The 18,319-nt window shown below is 46.0% G+C and overlaps 1 protein-coding gene across 2 annotated transcripts in view; it reads left to right on the forward strand.

The window, feature by feature from the left end:
* Window positions 1–366: 366 nt before the first annotated feature.
* The window catches only part of INPP5B (inositol polyphosphate-5-phosphatase B), a 40,335-nt gene continuing 22,382 nt past the window's right edge, over window positions 367–18,319 (forward strand). The window contains exons 1-2 of one of the 2 annotated variants that reach the window (XM_081495219.1): window positions 367–443; window positions 17,326–17,422. Coding sequence is in view for 1 of the 2 variants with exons in the window: in XM_081495218.1 (XP_081351344.1) it covers window positions 402–441; window positions 17,326–17,422 (137 nt within the window). In the remaining variant the exon portion in view is untranslated. The remainder of the gene's footprint in view (window positions 444–17,325; window positions 17,423–18,319) is intronic. The other variant, XM_081495218.1, reaches the window with a different exon arrangement.

Raw genomic sequence — 18,319 nt, forward strand, 5'->3', positions numbered from 1 at the left:
AACCGGCTCTTCGAGCCCGTGGCTCAGTATTCCCTCCTTTTTCCTTCCACAGGCTTCGACCCAGCGACCCCAGATCCTGAGTTCCTGTGGCTGTCTCGATACAGGGGCACTGAGCCAGAGCCCGCGCCGCCCACGCCGCAAGCCTGGAATTCGGCCCCAGGCACCTGGCCGGGGCGTGCCAGAATTGGCGGAGGCAGGTATCGGTCTCGGAAGGCGCGAAAGGGATTGGAGGAGACCTGGCCTCAGGGACGGGGCCCGTTCTGTTTGGGGGCGGGGCTACGGGGCAGGCCGGCCTTCGATTGGCGGGGGTCGCACGCAGGGGCGGGCCCCTCTGGGGGGCGGGGCTGGGGGCGGAGCGGCTCGGGCAGCGAGATGAAGAGCTTGAGGAAGCTGGCAGGGAAATGTCCGCCGCCGCCGGCTCTCGGGAGCGCAACTCTGCAGGTGTGGTGGGAGGTGGGAAGCTGGGCTGGGGCTTTGGGTCAGGGGCGGTGGTGGGCCTGGCCCTCGGGCGGGCGGGGTCTGCGGGATTGTCCGGCGGACGCCTGGGTCGAAGACCAAGGTCCTGGCCCTACGGAGGCGGGGACATTGGGGCTGAAGGGCTGTGGGGATGTTAGTTGTTCTCAGCCCGCCGTGATGAGGGCAGGCGCGGGCCAGTGGGGGTATTCAGGAATCCCGAGGCCGGGACTGTGGTTGTAGTAAAGCTCTGTTCCTGCTTCGCTGTGTGACCCGGGGCAGGTGGCTGCCCCTCTCTGAGCTTCAGTTTCTCCATCCTGACGTTCGAGTCTCACTTGTGTGGGGGTGCACTCCCCATCACAGAGCGTTCCTTTGGGTGAGGACTGGTGTGTGTACTGGGGCTGCCTGGCTCTCCTGTCGGTCCTCAGCCCCTCTGAGAGATTGGACTCAGCGCAGACCGGGAGTCCAGGAGAGCCCTGTCCACCCTGGGCCTTGGAGGCCACGGTGAGGTTGCAGGTAAAAGAGACTAGGTTTTTTTTTAATCCACCCAGCCCTTGCTGGATAAGGCTGTGCAGCACAAAAGGCCGATTGTTGAGCAGGAGGTTGTCTTTTGGAGAGTGAGAGTCCCCCGGCTGAAATTTGGGTCAGTCTGGTGCTTTGGGAGGAGGTAGTTTTTGTCCAGCTCCTGGATTTTCTGTCCAGGGCTCCCTGGCGTTTTTTATTCCTGGGTGTGCCCGTGCAGCTCCTGTTAGGTCCAAGCTTTGGCATGACTGTGAGTACCCACTTGTGTCCCATTTCTCAGCCACTTGATAGAGAACTGTCAAGTACCTGTGTAAGCGTGGGCCGGCACTCCACTTGCTCTTACCAGGTTTGGAAACTGTGAGGGGTGGGGGGGAATAACACATTGCACAAGTTTGTAAAATGAGAGGAAGCGAAGCGAGCAAAGGACTTCCTTCGTGCTTGTGCTTTACCTTCTTTGCAGCCGCAAGACGCGGTCACAGCACCTGATGGTGCTGATAGTTTGTGTCTCATGGGCTTATCTCAGTTCGTGAAGAGCTGATCTTGAGACAGCTTTTGCATCAATTTCCATGACATTCTGGGCTCTGGTACTGAGACAGGTGACAATTTCAGGTTAAGAACATATCCTTCCCTGGCCCTTGGGAAGAGACTGCCAGCATCCAGACAGTTGGAAGACAGGCCCGATGGCAGCAGAAGGAGGTGGGTTCTGTCTTTTCGGCCAGCACGCCAGATCCTGTTGAAGGACTTCATCTCCTGAGTGGAGGGAGGTCTTCTGTGAGGAGACAGGATGGCTCTGAAGCAGTTATCTGCCGCTGGGTTGTGAATGCAAAGGGATCTCAGACTCTTGTGATCTTTCAAAAATCCTAAACTAGCTGCATGCTGGTAAAGAGTTACTGTCAAGGTGCTGGTTTCATTTTTAATTTGAAATGATTTGTCCCTATCATAATCCCTACAATAAATGGGATTACACTGTCAAATGCTAAGTTGCTCATATTACAACTGGTAAGAAATGGCAGCGGACCTCTAGTTCTGTTTGGGTAGCTGTGTTTGCAGAGTTCTTTGGTCTCAGAGGTCTCAGAGGTCTCAGAGGAGAGTCATGTCATCTACAACAAGTAGGGGGAACCCTTGGGACCTCTTCTGAATGTCCCAGACAGTCCAGACCCAGCGGGAAACAGATAGGGAATTTGCTGCTTCCTATATGCGTGTAATAAAAATACCCACTTCCTAATGGCTCAGGGAACGAACCCGAGCATTGCTTTAAAATGCTGTGTGTGATATGCATCAGAAGAAACAGGGCTTCTCCAAGGAGCTGACAGTGACAGAGAGGGATCTGATGATTCACAGAGGTGAGTGAGTGTGGGGTTGGCTCAGCAGGAAGGGGACCTTGTGGGGCTAGTCAAGGTCTAACTATTTGGGGAGCAAAGTGAATCTGGTTTTCACTCCCTGCCTTTGTCTTGGTAGAGAAAGGAAACATCTCACTTGGATGCATCTCTCCAAAATGTCCATTTTTTCCTCTTGATTTGTCTTTCCTGCCTTCAGGAGTGTCAGGCCAAACTTGGTAGAGGTTGCAGAAAGGTGAAATGCAGCTAGTTTTCGGCTGGGGTCAGTGTTCTCAGGTTTAAACCAGGATCTTTGAGCTAAGTTGTGATGTGGAAGTGAGATATAAGCCTTCTGGTTGAGCGACAGCCTGTTCACCTGATTCTCTTGCCCTCTTCAGATGTCAAGGCCTCGCATGGGTCCCACACAAGTAGCTGTTGTGAGTACGGGGTCTTTATGCTTCTTCACTTAGCTAACTGCTCTGTGGTGTAGCTTTTTCTTTTCTTAAAAAGAAATAAAGAGAAATGCCTTCCTGTTTCTGTCTAGCCAACTGAAGGTGCTCTTATCCAGAAAACCCCTTGGGGAATCTGCATCTGACTCAGTGCTTACCCTGTCATTGTGTAAAATATTCACCTGCCTCATCCCACACACCCTCAAAGACCTGGAGCTGTGTTCTGGAGGACTCTGAGCTATGGGCTAGAGAGGAAGCAGCCACTCAGAAGTCCCACTGGGGTTATTCTGGGCTAATTCAATGAAATGGTAACAACAGACTCATTTTGGTATTTTGAAGTGGTTTTCTGATTCCATGGTTGATTCAAAACGAGATGGCTTTGTAGTAACTCAAATTCAGAATGAGATGCGCTATGGGTATTTTTTCCCTTGGACCCAGGAAATAAAGCATTGAAGTCTGTGTGGCCTGAGAAAGGAAATGAATGCTATTTATAACTCAGGGTAGCATAAAGGGTAACCTAGATTACTAGGGTAGAAGCCAGTGAGAATGTTGGAAAAACAGCCCCTGGGGTCAGTCAGTCTCCTTGCTCCTCCTCCTCTTAATAAATAAAATCTGTGTGACTGACATACCCTTTTAGCACAGAGAAAATGAATTTTCCTAGATGTTTATCTTACACGTTGAACTCTTGCCCATCATCTCCACCTTTGTGGGAAGCTCTGCTGGCTCCTAAGCGAATTAATTGGGCTCACTTTGTTTCTTTAAACAAAAGAGAACTCTGTTCCTTTTTCTTCCTTCTTGTGTTGTTCCCTTCTCCCTTCCCCTTGCTTCTTGAACAGGAGAACCCCCTGAAGACTTTTCTCTCCTTCAGAAAACAGGTTGTGGAATTTTACAGTGGGAGCATGCAGCAAGTGAGATGACCCACAAACATTCCCTTAGAAGGGGTGCTTTGCACAGGAGAGTCCTCAGGGAGAGTCCTCAGTTCAGGAAGAGGGAGGCATCAATATTTACTAGAGGAAAGACAGTCTGCAGACATAGACGCTCACTAGCTTGCTTGTTTTGTTTGCTGCTTAAAAACTACTGTAACACACTTGTAGATTTTACCAGTGGAGCATATGTGAACTAAAGCTCGAAGGATGAAGGCTAAGGATTTGAGCAAAGTGTATGTCTACGTGGCCTACTTTAATTTTTATTTTCTCTACTGTATGTTAGTATCACACTGGACATTCCTCTTGACTTTCCTCTCTTCTGTCTGTAAGATAGGAGTGAAAGTTTGCCTCCTAGAAGGTCTCATAGGACTGTAGAAATTCTAATTTAGGGGGGGCTTCCTCTGGGAAACCCATTTAGGATTTGCAGGTGCCCACCTCCAAGAGCTTAGAAACTGGCTGCCCTCCTCAGGGCCTTTCCTAGGCTGGTTTGTTCCAAGTTACACCATTCATTCTCGTCTTTACTCCTTTCCTTCCTCCAGTTTCTTTTCTGTCAATACAATCACTACAAACCTCAGTCATCCTTGACTCTTCCCTCCCCATGTCTAATAACCAAATTTGGTCCATTTTTTCCCCTGCAATTTAAAAATCTTTTGAAAATTAAAGAGATTAAGTCCCAGTAGTTCACGTTGGTGTCCTCTTACTTGAACTAGTGCAGTGCTGTCTTTACAAGTCTTCCCCTAGGTCTTCTCCTCCCTTGGGGCTTGCCTTAGAAGGTAACTTTTATCACGCCCTGCTATTTTGTTTGTGAACTTGAATGCTGCACCACTCCCTGTAGCCTGCGGAAGAAAGTTCAGATTCTTCAGTGGGGCATCTGAGTTCTGCAGGCCTGGCCTCAGCCCCTCTGTGGAGCCTTATCATCCCCACCTCACCTTCATTTCCTCTTACTTCAGACCTGATTGCTTATTATTTCTGTGCTTTTTCAAATCTTTGTTGGCTGTTCATTCATCTGCATTTGTACAAGCTCCAACGTGCTGCTCTTAGCATTTTGCATCCTGTCTCCTCCCCAAATGCCAGCCCAGTGCCTTGTATATCAGTAGGTGCTCAAAAAATGTCTTTGAACCTTTGAGACCTGAACAGTTCCTAGCTCAAGTGCTTTGTTGCCTGAAGGATGCCTGCCTCCTTCCTCTTTAAGCAGGTTCTGCACTTCTTTCCACCCCTCAACCCCTTCCTGGTTTGCTTTTGCCCACTTCTCTTTCAGTTTTATCACCAGACCACAGACAGTTCACAGAAGGCCAGCAAAGCGAGAGCCTGGAGGAAAAAGTCAAGTCATCTCTCCAGTAGCCTGTGACCGTTATAACCTGTGGCTGCTGGTGATATTTAGTCCTTGCTAACCTAAATTGGGGGCTTCCCTGGTGGCACAGTGGTGAAGAATCCACCTGCCAATGTAGGAGCTGCAGGTTCTATGCCTGGATTGGGAAGATCCCCTGGAGAAGGAAATGGCAACTCACTCCAGTATTCTTGCCTGGGAAATCTCATGGACAGAGGAGCCTGGTGGGCTACAGTCGATGGGGTTTCAAAGAGTCGGACACTACTGAGTGATTAAACAACAACAACAGCCCAAGTTGGATTTGCACAGGGGGCACATTGGATTTTGAGACCAGGGCTTACAGGTTTGCAGGGCCTGGGATGTGTTTTTAGAGATGCCTCTGCTCACGTGAATTGTTAAAAACTATGGTGTTTTTTCCTAAAGACATGAGATAGTGGGAATTTTTTTTTTTTTTAAGATGGAAGATGGAAAGAAAGGAAGGAAAGGACTAAGAAGCATGGTTATTTGATTTTCAAAAAAGTAACAACTGTTTGGAATGGTTGCCAGGTTGGAATAGGAATCATTGATTCTTTCCATTCTTATAATGCTGGGTGCCCTGGGCTGTGGGCTTCTCTCAAGAGTTCTCTGCCCTGTGTGTGCTATATATTTAGCTCCCTTTGGTCATAAGCGTCAAATCCAAACTCCATTTGGGATTCAGAGTCTTACAGTTTGGCCTTGATACATATAATAAAAATCTATTCCTAATAAATGAAAACAATAAAATTATAGTTATAAATAAAAATCGATTATTCTTATGACTATTATTATCACTGGCAGTTAACATCTAGTAAGCGCTTACTTTGGGTATGTGGGCCTCACCCTGGGCACCGAAAAGTTCTGTAAGAGGTTGTCCAGTTTTCACATGGAGAGACTAAGGCTCAGAGAGGATAAGTGACTGTGAGAATAGGATTCAGGTCATCTGTTTGAATCTAATGCTTGAGCCTTAACCCTAACACTCTTCTTTTGTATCCCCCTGATGCTCCTCAAACAAAACTTTACATGTCTATTTATTTATACTACTTGTTATGACTTATTTCTGAGCATATCATGATGCCATGTCTCTGCGCTGGAATTATTTCCTCTGCCAGAAATGCTTTCTGCATGTCACCTTTTTCTGCTAGTATAGTTTTTGATTACCAGCACAGACTCTTGACCCATATGCCCTGGGTTTGAATCCTGTCTGTACTGTTAATTAGCTGTGTGTTCTCGGGCAGGTTACTTACCCTCTCTGTATTTTTCTCAGTCTGTACAGTGGAGATAATAATGCCATCTACCTCATGGAGGAGTTGTGAAGATTAAGTATACATATGGAGGTTAAAACCATACCTGACATGCAGTAAGCCTCAAGTATTTGCGATTAATATTATTCATGATAATATTACTATCATTGTCATTGTTAACACAGTCTGACTTCAGATCTGGGTAACTGGATCGGGATCGGTCTGATTCCTTGTAAAGTAAATGAATCTCTTGCTAGTATGTGTTGCTTGTCTTAGACTCAGAGAGGCCATGGGGCGTCCCCCTGGTGGTGTGTACACAGCATCAAGAAGCATTAATCCTGCCTATTGGAATTGCCGAGTAATTTGCTCACATGGTTTTGCAGGTTCTTCTAGTGTGCTGGAAATGGAATGCCAGGGCCAGTGACTGAGGAGATAGGGACACCGCCTCCTAGCCTTATCTAGTAGATGCTCAGAAAGCGGCAGGACATGACCGTCACCCAGTAGTGACAGCCACACACCCACACAACCTGTGCAGACCAGGGTGGTACTTTTGCTTTGTTATCCAAACCGACTTAATCCTTCTCTCTATATAGTACTTACTTCTAAGAGTTCGTAGTTTCATTGAAGATGTTGTGCTCATGTTGGCAAAAGGGAGGCTGCGGAGTTCTGACTGTTAATGCCAACTCTGCTGTTTTTCTGGGCTAGCTCTGTGTCGCTGGGCGTGTCTGCTCCCTGTTCTGGACCTCAGTATCCTTATTTGTAAAATAAGGCCAATAATCAGAAATAACACATGAAGCATGTAGCGCAAGCCTAGCTATTAATATTAGAGGGGACTTGGTAAATGACCGTCATCATTATCAAGGCTGAGGGGGATGAGGAGTGGCAAGGCAGAGGGGAGAGAACTAACCATTCCTGTGTATGTGCTGTGTACCTGGCATGGTGCAAGGTTCTTGACCTGTTTAGAATTTCATTTGTTTATTCTTTCGGCCTCTCTCTAAGTGTAGTGGTGTTATCATCATTTTACAAATGAGAAAACAAATGAAGTAATTTGCTTGAGGTTTCCTGTGAGGTTATGGATGGAGCCAGTAAAATGGCCAGGTCATTTATTCCAAAGCCCCATGGCTTTTCTGAAAACACTCAAATGACCCTTAAAATGCTAGACAAGTCGTACAGACTGGAAGGCCTTCAGAATTGAGAGAAATGACTGCCGAGGGCTAGTGTGGTCGTGGAGGGCTTGGTGATGGAGGAGTTGAGACTGGGCTTTGAGGAGAGGGGTCCAGAAGTCAGAGTGAGGGCGACGTGCACGGGGAACCTGTCTGATTAGAATCGGCTGTCTTCAGGTGGCAGATGGTGAGAGAGTGCAGGACCAATTTGCAAAGGGCCTCCTGTGCCAGTCCAACCAGTTTTGGACCTTCACCTGCAGGCAGTGGTGTACTGGAAGTTTTAGAGCAGGGAGAGATGAAATCAGAGTTTAACCTGGCCAAGTCCAGAGACAAAATTGGCAGATCGGGTCAGGAGAAGCACGAAGATCTCTTGTTGGGAGGCTCTTGATGTAACAGGCGAGGAGAGGACGGCTTGGCGGAAGGCAGTGGTGAGAATGAAGAGACGGATGGCTAACTGGACCCGGCGACCCAAGAAGAGGGGTGAGCGAAGGGCAGGTTGGCAAACCAGGCTGACGGAGAGATGACTGGGCTGTGATGGAAGGGAGAGCCCAGGGGAAGGCCAGAAGTCAAAGCACAGCCTTACCTGGGACCCACCCATGCACAGAGCGTCCTGTAGACGTGAGCAGCAGAGGGCCTGATCCCAGACACAGCTGGGTAGCTGTGTTTAGAACTGACCATGATGGCCAATGATTCTTGGAGAAGAAAAAAACAAGATCTAGAACTGCAGTGGCCAGTGTGGTAGTCCCTAGTCACATGTGGCTATTTAAATTTACTCTAGGTATCTAAAATTAACAATTCAGTTTCTCTTTCACTCCTGCCACATTTTAACTGTTCAGGTGTAGCGAATAGCTACTCTTTCGGGCAGTTATAGAGCATTTCCATCATCTGTTGGATTGCAGTGGCCTGGATCTTGGGAAAATCTGTGAAAAACTGGGGGACGTGCAGGGGGAAGCCAGGGCAAGAGGAGCAATTGAAATAAGAAATAACGTAGCTGCGTTTTGGGCAGTTCTCAAAAGAAATAGAGTACTTGAATTTTGATTTGAATTTACTGGTTTGACTTCTAGAGCCCCTTCTGGTCACGCAGTGAGGGGTAGCCTCGATTAACCATAGGAAAAGAAGACAGCAGTCATAGGAGGCAGATACTGTTATCTTTGTTCAGTTCAGGAAGCAGAAGCTTAGAGAAGTGAGATAACTTCTTCAAGGTCATAGAGCTAGTAAGTAGCAGGGCCAGAAATGGAACCAAGTCTGACTCCAAAGCCTCTCTCTCTCTATATATATACGTGTGTGTGTGTGTGTGTGTGTACACATATATATATAGTGCTATGTACGTACATGTACATGCTATGTACGTACATGTACATGCTATGTACAAAAGCCAAAGCCTTTGACTGTGTGGATCACAACAAACTGGAAAATTCTTAAAGAGATGGGAATACCAGACCACCTTACCTGCCTCCTGAGAAATCTGCATGCAGGTCAAGAAGCAACAGTTTGAACTGGACAAGGAACAACGGACTGGTTCCAAATCAGGAAAGGAGTACATCAGGGTTGTATATTGTTATCCTGCTTATTTAACTTATATGCAGAGTACATCATGTGAAATGCCAGGCTGGATGAAGCACAAGCTGGAATCAAAATTGCCGAGAGAAATATCAATAACCTCAGATATACAGATGACACCACCCTTATGGCAGAAAGTGAAGAGGAACTGAAGAGCCTCTTGATGAAAGTAAAAGAGGAGAATGAAAAAGCTGGCTTAAAACTCAACATTCAAAAAACTAAGATCATGGCATCCAGTCCCATCCTAGATGGGGAAACAATGGAAACAGTGAGAGACGTTATGTTATTGGGCTCCAAAATCACTGCAGATTGTGACTGCAGCCATAAAATTAAAAGATGCTTGCTCCTTGGAAGAAAAGCCCAGACAGCATATTAAAAAGCAGAGACATTACTTTGCTGACAAAGCTCTGTCTAGTCAAAGCTGTGGTTTTTCCAGCAGTCATGTATGAATGTGAGAGTTGGACCATGAAGAAAGCTGAGCACCGAAGAATTGATGCTTTTGAACTGTGGTGTTGGAGAAGACTCTTGAGAGTCTGTTGAACTGCAAGGAGATCCAACCAGTCTATCCTAAGGAAAATCAGTCCTGAATATTCATTGGAAGGACTGATGCTGAAGCTGAAGCTCCAATACAGAAATCAATCACTGGCTACCTGATGCAAAGAACTGACTCATTGGAAAAAACCCTGATGCTGGGAAAAGATTGAAGGCAGGAGGAGAAGAGGATGACAGAGGATGAGATGGTTGGATGGCATCACCGACTCAGACATGAGTTTGAGCAAGCTCCAGGAGTTGGTGACAGACAGGAAAGCAGTCCATGGGGTAGCAAAAAGTCGGACACAACTGAGCGACTGAACTGAACTGAACTGATGTACGTATATACTTCCCAGGTGGCGCTAGTGGTGAAGAACCTGTTGGCTAATGCAGGAGATATAAGAGATGCTGGTTTGATCCCTAGGTTGGGACGATCCCCTGGAGAAGGAAATGGCAACCCACTCCAGTATTCATGCCTGCAAAATCCCATGGACAGAGGAGCCTGGCAGGCTACATACAGTCCATGGGGTCGCAGAGAGTTGGACATGGCTGAACTGAACATATTTGTGTGTATGTACTCAGTCGTATCTGATTCTGTGCAACGCTATGGACTGTATCCTGCCAGGTTCCTCTGTCCATGGGACTTTCCAAGCAAGAATACTGAAGTGGGTAGCCATTTCATACTCCAGGATGTATATATATAGTACTTATATATTTATAGTACACTGTATATATATGGGTGGACTCCGGGAGTTGGTGATGGACAGGGAGGCCTGGCGTGCTGCAGTTCATGGGGTCACAAAGAGTTGGACATGACCGAGCAACTGAACTGAACTGAATATATGAAGTGAAGTGAAAGTAAGTCCCTCAGTCGTGTCCGACTCTTTGCGACCCTATGGTGTACAGTCCATGAAATTCTTCAGGCCAGAATACTGGAGTGGGTAGCTTTTCCCTTCTCCAGTGGATCTTCCCAACCCACGGATTGAACCCAGGTCTCTCACATTGCAGATGGATTCTTTACCAGCTGAGCCACAAGGAAAGCCCATGTATGTATATACACCAAAAAAAAATACATTTTATTTTACCTAACTTTGAAAGTACCTATAAGCAAAAAGAAAAAAAAAGAATTACCACTGAGAAATAACTACTACTAACCTTTAGTGTATGCTTTTCAGACTTTCCCATGTGTATATGTGTGTCTAAATATATACATATATATGTATATTTATAAACATGTGGTATATATGTACGTAGACATATTCCAGTCTTTTCTGACGCATTAAGGCCATGCTCTTAACTACCACCCTTAATCCTTTATCAGCATTTCTGAAGTCCTAAAAGCTCTGAAGATGGGAAAAAAATTTTTTTTTTCCTAAGTTTGGCTCAAGCTCAGTTTGGCAGTTAAGACTTGTGTGAACTGCCAGGAAACTATTTATAGGCTTTATTTATCCCACTAAGCATTACTACTTACAAGTTGCACTAAGAAGATATTGAAGTGATTGATTTCTGGATGTTCCCTTGACTCTGCTGGGTGCTGTATAACATACAACACAGATTATGTGTTACCTTTCTAAAATGCCCCAAATTTTGAATTCCAAGATACGCTTGGCCCCAAGGGTTTCAGATAAGGGATTATGGATCTGTATTAGCTTATACTGCTACTTTAAGAATTTTCCACAGTTTGTTGTGACCCACACAGTCAAAGGCTTTGGCGTAGTCAATAAAGCAGAAGTAGATGTTTTTCTGGAATTCTCTTGCTTTTTTGATGATCCAGTGGATGTTGGCAATTTGATGTCTGGTTCCTCTGCCTTATCTAAATCCAGCTTGAAAATCTGGATGTTCACGGTTCACGTACTGTTGAAGCCTGGCTTGGAGAATTTTGAGCATTACTTTGCTAGCCTGTGAGATGAGTGCAATTGTGCAGTAGTTTAACATTCTTTGGCATCGCCTATCTCTGGAATTGGAATGAAAACTGACCTTTTGCAGTCCTGTGACCACTGCTGAGTTTTCCAAATTTCCTGGCATAGTGAGTGCAGCACTTTCACAGCATCATCCTTTAGGATTTGAAATAGCTCAACTGAAATTCCATCACCTCCACTAGCTTTGTTCATAGTGATGCTTCCTAAGGTCCACTTGACTTCGCAGTCCAGGATGTCTGGCTCTAGGTGAGTGATGAAACTAAAGAGCCTCTTGATGAAAGTGAAAGAGGAGAGTGAAAAAGTTGGCTTAAAGCTCAATATTCAGAAAACTAAGATCATGGCATCCAGTCCATCACTTCATGGCAAATAGATGGGGAAACAGTGGAAGTGGTGAGAGACTTTATTTTTGGGGGGGCTCCAAAATCACTGCAGATGGTGACTGCAGCCTTGAAATTGAAAGACGCTTGCTCCTTGGAAGAAAAGCTATGATCAGCCTAGACAGCATATTAAAAAGCAGAGACATTACTTTGCCAACAAAGGTCTGTCTAGTCAAAGCTATGGTTTTTCCAGTAGTCATGTATGGATGTGAGAGTTGGACTATAAAGAAAGCTGAGTGCTGAAGAATTGATGCTTTTGAACTGTGGTGTTGGAGAAGACTCTTGAGAGTCCATTGGACTGCAAGGAGATCCAACCAGTCTATCCTAAAGGAAATCAGTCCTGAATATTCATTGGAAGGATTGATGCTGAAGCTGAAATTCCAATTCTTTGGCCACCTGCTGTGAAGAACTGACTCACTAGAAAAGACCCTAATGCTGGAAAGTTTGAAGGTGGGAGGAGAAGGGGATGACAGATGAGATGGTTGGATGGCATCACTGACTCAATGGACACGAGTTTGAGTAAGCTCTGGGTGTTGGTGATGGACAGGGAAGCCTGGCGTGCTTCAGTCCATGGGGTCGCAAAGAGTCAAACACGACTGAGCAACTGAACTGAACTGGACTGCTACTGCTGCTTGGGCCAAAAGAGGTGTCGGTGCCTCCAAGAGCAGTGTTATCTGTTTAGACAGGGGTGTGAGAGGGGTGTGGGTTCTGTAATATGAGCAGTGCAATGCACAGGATTCACATGAAAAATGGTACTTCTGCATATCTAGGTCAAGCTGCAGTTATCACTCTTCATTTACCTACTAGGAGGTTCTTACTCAGAAATGGTTTCAGTTGTAGGTATGAAAGATGATCATCAGAAAGCACCCAGAAAAAAAAAAGAAAGCACTCAGAAATGACTTTGATCTTAATCCCTGCCCGGAGGCTGTTTGTTCAGTATGTGTTTACTGACTGCCTGGTCCATTTCATATGTTGTGGCAGGCCGGGATAGGGGCGTCCCAGGTGACTCAGTGGGTAAAGAATCTACCTGCAATGCAGGTGATGCAGCAGAAGAGGGTTCAATCCCCAGGTCTGGAAGATCCCCTGGAGAAGGAAATGGCATCCCACTACAGTATTCTTGCCTGGGAAATCTCATGGACAGAGGAGCCTGGCAGGCTGCATTCCATGGGGTTGCAAAGACACTACTGAAGTGACTTAGCATGCATAACATGCATGCATGGTAGGCTCAGGGTCACAGAGGAAAAATATCAGTCCCCGCTCCCAGAAGCTGAGGTCTAGCTAAAGAAAAAAGATGAATGAAAAGAGTTAAACGCGGTTGCAATTCCTTTGTGATAAATAAATGCCTTAAAGGTGAGCACTAGGTATGTAAGAAGGGGGAGAGGGCCCCAGAAGGCTTTTCAAAGGAGATAACTCCTGAACTGAGTTTGAAGTTTGCCACATGAAGGTGGGTTTGAGGGGTGGTTAAGCTATACTGAGGATCAGGGGCGGGTTGAAGAGGCGACATTTAAAAAAATAAACGTCACTCACCACCCTCAGCAGTGAAAGCGCAGAGTCCTAACCACTGGGTTACCCTTAAAAAGATAAATGGTTTTGGTGTGACTGGATTAGGGGTGAGAAAGGAGTATTTGTTTTAAAATCTCTGTTTATTCACAAATCTTTTTTTAAAAATTATTTGTGTATTTCTGGCTGTGCTGAGCCTTTGTTGCTGAGCACAGGCTTTTTCTAGTTGAGGCGCGCAGGGATTACTCTTCCGTGTAGTGCCCCGGCTCCTCACTGTACTGGCTTCTCTTGTTGCAGAGCGCAGGCTTTAGGCACACAGGCTTCAGTAGTTGTGGCACACGGGCCTTGTTGCCCCGCAGCATGTAGAATCTTCCCAGACCGGAGATCGAACCTGTGTCCCCTGCATTGGTGGATGGATTTTAACCACTAGACCACCAGGGAAGTCCCGAAAGGGGTGGTTTGAGTCGGGGGGGTGTGTGGAAGATGGGTCTGGAGAGGTAGTCTGGGGCTAATTATAAAGGTCCTTGTATGTAATACTTAGAAGTTTGGGTTTTGTTACAAAGGTGTTAGAAGTTATTCAGCCCTGCTTAATAAAGACCTGCTCAGATCTATGTTTTCTCCTAGCAGCTGGTAGAATCCACTGGAGGGGATGAGAATGGTGGCAGGGAAATCCCTGGGTGTGCTTTCCAGTAATATTAGGGGCCTAAACTAAGGCATGGCAGTAGGGATGGGGAGACGGTCAGGTATAAAAATATTTAGGAGAGAGGATTTGTAGGACTTTGGGGACATGGGAAGAAAGGAAAACAATCCAGATGTCACCTGTTAGTTTGAATGACAAGGGATGGGAGGTCTGAGGTTGGAAAAAGAGCAGAGTGGGAGTAGGGAAGCAGGAGAAGAGGAAGGGCAGGAAGCTGTGGCCAGAGAGGGAACCATGGGCTGCGCGATGGTGAACTTGGTAAAGAGCTGCTGACAGCTGACTTCCGTGCCAGATTCAGGAGAGAAGAGATTCCGAGAAGGCTGCCCTGTGGCTGGAAATTCCCCCAGCGGTGCCTTAAAGTTTCCATACATGAAGTCATGAATGACGACGTTCCAGTTGTTGCTGGACTGAGTCCTGAGAGAGATACGGGGTGGAGGGATCAACAAGATACAGGTCAGCAAGGTGGTTTCCCAGTCTGTACACTGCCCGCTCTGGGTGGAAGCAGAGTCCACAGGGACAAACCACTTGTTCCCCAAGAGATAGCCTGACAGAGTCCTCAGAAAGCACCGACATGCAGAAAGAACCTAAGTGCTATTCCTAAGTTTGCCTTTGCATGTCGTGAAGCCGTATGAGTTGTTCTTTTTTTTAACTTTATAGATGAAGACCCAAAGAGAGGAAGTAACACAGGAAGATGATGGTAGAGCTAGATTTCAACCTAAGTTCCCTAATGCTTACCTTTAATACATTGAGTATCTGCTGGGTACCTTTACTGCTCCACATCCCTGGAAAGCAGCATGAAGATGACAAAATCCTTATCTCATACAGCTTACATTTTAGTGGAAATAGCATCCAATAAAAAAAATGAATACGTATGTATAAGATTTGATATCAAATGGGATTAGTACTAAGGCACAGTCTTGTCCTCCATAAGCTTACAGGCTAATGGGGAGACAACACACAGCCATCAAGGCTGTGATAGGAGACGTACAGGGAGCTATGGGAACCAGGGAGCATCTGAACCAGTCTGGGAGGAGTCAGAGAAGGCTTCTCAGAAGAAATGGCCTCTAAGATGTGCCCTACGCCAGGGGTTGGCTAACTTCAGTCCCCTGGGCCAAAGCTGCCTGCTGCCTGCTTTCGTACAGCCCATGCGCTAAGAATAGTTTCTGCATTTTTAAACGTTTGAAAAGAACTAAAAGAGAATAATATTTTGTGACATGTGAAAATTATGCTGTATCTAAACATCAGTGACCATAAAGTTTTATTGGAATACTGCCATGCTTATCGGAGAAGGCAATGGCACCCCACTCCAGTACTCTTGCCTGGAAAATCCCATGGACGGGGGAGCCTGGTAGGCTACAGTCCATGGGGTCGCTAAGAGCCCGACATGACTGAGCGAGTTCACTTCCACTTTTCCCTTTCATGCACTGGAGAAGGAAATGGCAACCCACTCCAGCGTTCTTGCCTGGAGAATCCCAGGGATGGTGGAGCCTGTTGGGCTGCCGCCTGTGGGGTCGCACAGAGTTGGACACGACTGAAGCAACTTAGCAGTAGCAGTAGCAGCCATGCTGATAGTTGCTTTAACAATCTAATGGCAGGGTTGAATAGTGGCAGAGACTATGAGGCCTGCAAAGCTAGGACGTTAACCCTCTGGCCATTTACAGAAAATGTTTGCTGCTTCCTGGCCACAGGGTGGGTAGGAGTTAGCCGTGTAAAGCAGAGTGAGGAAGAAGGAAGTCTGCTTCCAATGGGATCGTTGTATAACTGCAGTAACTTTAGTATACTTGGACTATGGCGTTCAAGGAGATGGGGGCTGTGTGAGTGATATGGCTGGAGAGGTGGGCAGGAGCCAGGCTGAGAAGACACTTGGCAGCTGTGTTAAGGGTTTTGGATTTATCCATAGGGGAGCTTTTAAAAGGTGTTATGCCATGTTATCAGACTTTCAAAAATCCTCTGGCCACAGCATGGAGATTGGATTAGAGAGGGTGGGGTGAAAGAGGAGGCAGAGAGATTAGTTGAGGTCTCTCTCAACTACTTCCAAGGAATTGTTGGTAACCTAGACTAGTAGACATTGGAGAATATATTGACTTGAGATGCAATTTAGGAAGCAGAATTGAAAGCCTTTGGTGATTGATTAGAGGCATTGAAATGTAATTTTTTCATGTTGCAAATGACTGTGTTTTCTTTCTCAACTCCAAAGTTTTTTTTTTTTTCCTCTCATTGCTGTGAACACATGGTTGACAAATCCATGTTTAGTAATAGTCTTCAGAGCAGAATTCCTTAGTGATGCTTCACGCCCACACTGCTCCATGGACCTTGCGTATCGAAGCAGCATCTCTCTGTGACCTCTTCACGCACTTCCCTGTTGACAAGCAATCTGGCTTTTAAGGAGCAAAGAAGCAATAAATTGGCAGATTAATTTTCCTTTTCTGGTTTCTCTTGGTTTGACAGCTTTCCCCAAACATTGCTTTGTTGCAAGTCCTTGGGCTTCTCGGTTTTCAGGGCAGTTTGTTGACAATGACAAGCGCTACTCATGTTCTAGGGTACTTAGGGCCTTACCTGTTTTACTTCTCTCACCCTTGCCTTCTTCCTTGAAGCTGAAGTCTTACAGTAAATGGTAATAACGTCACTACATTATATTTTATAATATATTATGTGGCTTTCAAAGTGCTTACTCACATGCCAGCTATTTGGTTCCCACAATAAACCTTTGAGGAAGGCAGGACAGGTCAGGTTACTGAGATCAGGGGAGGTTAGATGGTCGCCCAAAGTCAAAAGATTACAAAATAGCAGAGCTGATGGTACAACTTAGGTCTGCAGATTTCTTAGCTTTGTTCCTTCAGTAATGCATTCCATCTCCAAGAAAAGCAGGTCAGACTAGTTGGGAGAGTTGTGTTTTCAGCAGTAAAGACATCTGGATGAAATATCTCCTGCTGCCATCACCCCCCTACCCTGTCCTGGACCTGCTCTGTGGGAGCTTCATACAGACACTAGTTTAGGCCTTTCCTATGCCTTCAAGCAATATATAAACCACCAGTCATTCCCAGACCGAAGTTTGAGAAGCTGTGGTCTGTGTGGTAGAGCAGCAGTCCCTAACCTTTTGGCACCAGGGACCGATTTCATGGAAGACAATTTTTCCAAGGGCCAGGGGGTGGGGAGATGGTTTCTCCCCACCACCTGATGATTCAAGTGCATTACATTTATTGTGCACTTTATTTCTGTTATTATTACATCAGCTCCACCTCAGATCACCAGGCATTAGACCCCAGAGGTTGGGGACCCCTATATTAAAGCATATGTATATTTTCATTCCTTCCCTCTCCCCACAGGTGGTTCTTCCTCTGACGAGTTGAGACCAAATGGGAAGGGCCTGCCTGTGGATCAAAGCTCCTGGGGTCAGAATAAACCAGAAAACTCACTCTCAAGGTAGCGCATCTCTCCCTTCACTTGTGCGTCTTGGGGCTGCGGTTTTCCTCACTGAAGAGCTGAGGCCACTACTGTGCATAATGTACGTTGTTCCACAGTCACTGGCCTCGGACATGTTAGACTTCTATTGAGCATTTACTATGTAATGTGCTATGCATCATACACTTACACTTAGGTTAAGAGATTATCTTCCCTTAACCTAAGAGGTAGGTACCATTATTTTCTCTGTTTCACAAGTAGGGAAGCAGGTGAAAAAGAGACGTTACATAACTCACCCAAGATCCATAACTAGCAGGTGGCAGATCTAGGATTCGAAACTGAAGTCTAGCCCTACCTTGGAAATGTAGGTTAGAAACATTCGATTTCTCCCCCTCGTTCTTTTAGAAGTTTCTTCACCTGAAGATACTTCTTTTCCCCTCGTTTTTATTTACTCCTTTCTTTTTTCTAATGCCATTGTATTTAGTATATACTCCAGTTCCCCCTACTGATCATAGCTGGAATCATCTGGTCAAGATAAAAGCTTCCATGGGTCTGGCTTCCCTCCTGGCTCAGATGGTAAAGAATCTGCCTGCAGTACTGGAGACCTGGGTTCTATCCCTGGGTTGGGAAGATCCTCTGGAGAAAGGAATGGCAACCCACTCCAGTACTTTTGCCTGGAGAATTCCATGGACAGAGGAACCTGGTGCACTACAGTACATGGGGTCAAAAGGAGTCGGACACAGCCAAGATACTAACACTTTCACTTTAAATTATGCACCTAAATAGCAATGAACAATCCCTGCACTTTAAATGTAGCTAAACCTATCATTCTCAACTCACTTTTGAGCCTTCCTGACATATATAGATGCATTTTTACATAGCCTCCATTAGTATGTATTAATACATGACCATCAAATA

Source organism: Giraffa tippelskirchi, chromosome 5 (assembly GCF_054371585.1).
Source record: "Giraffa tippelskirchi isolate mGirTip1 chromosome 5, T2T-mGirTip1v1.2.pri, whole genome shotgun sequence".
Lineage (NCBI taxonomy): Eukaryota > Metazoa > Chordata > Mammalia > Artiodactyla > Giraffidae > Giraffa > Giraffa tippelskirchi.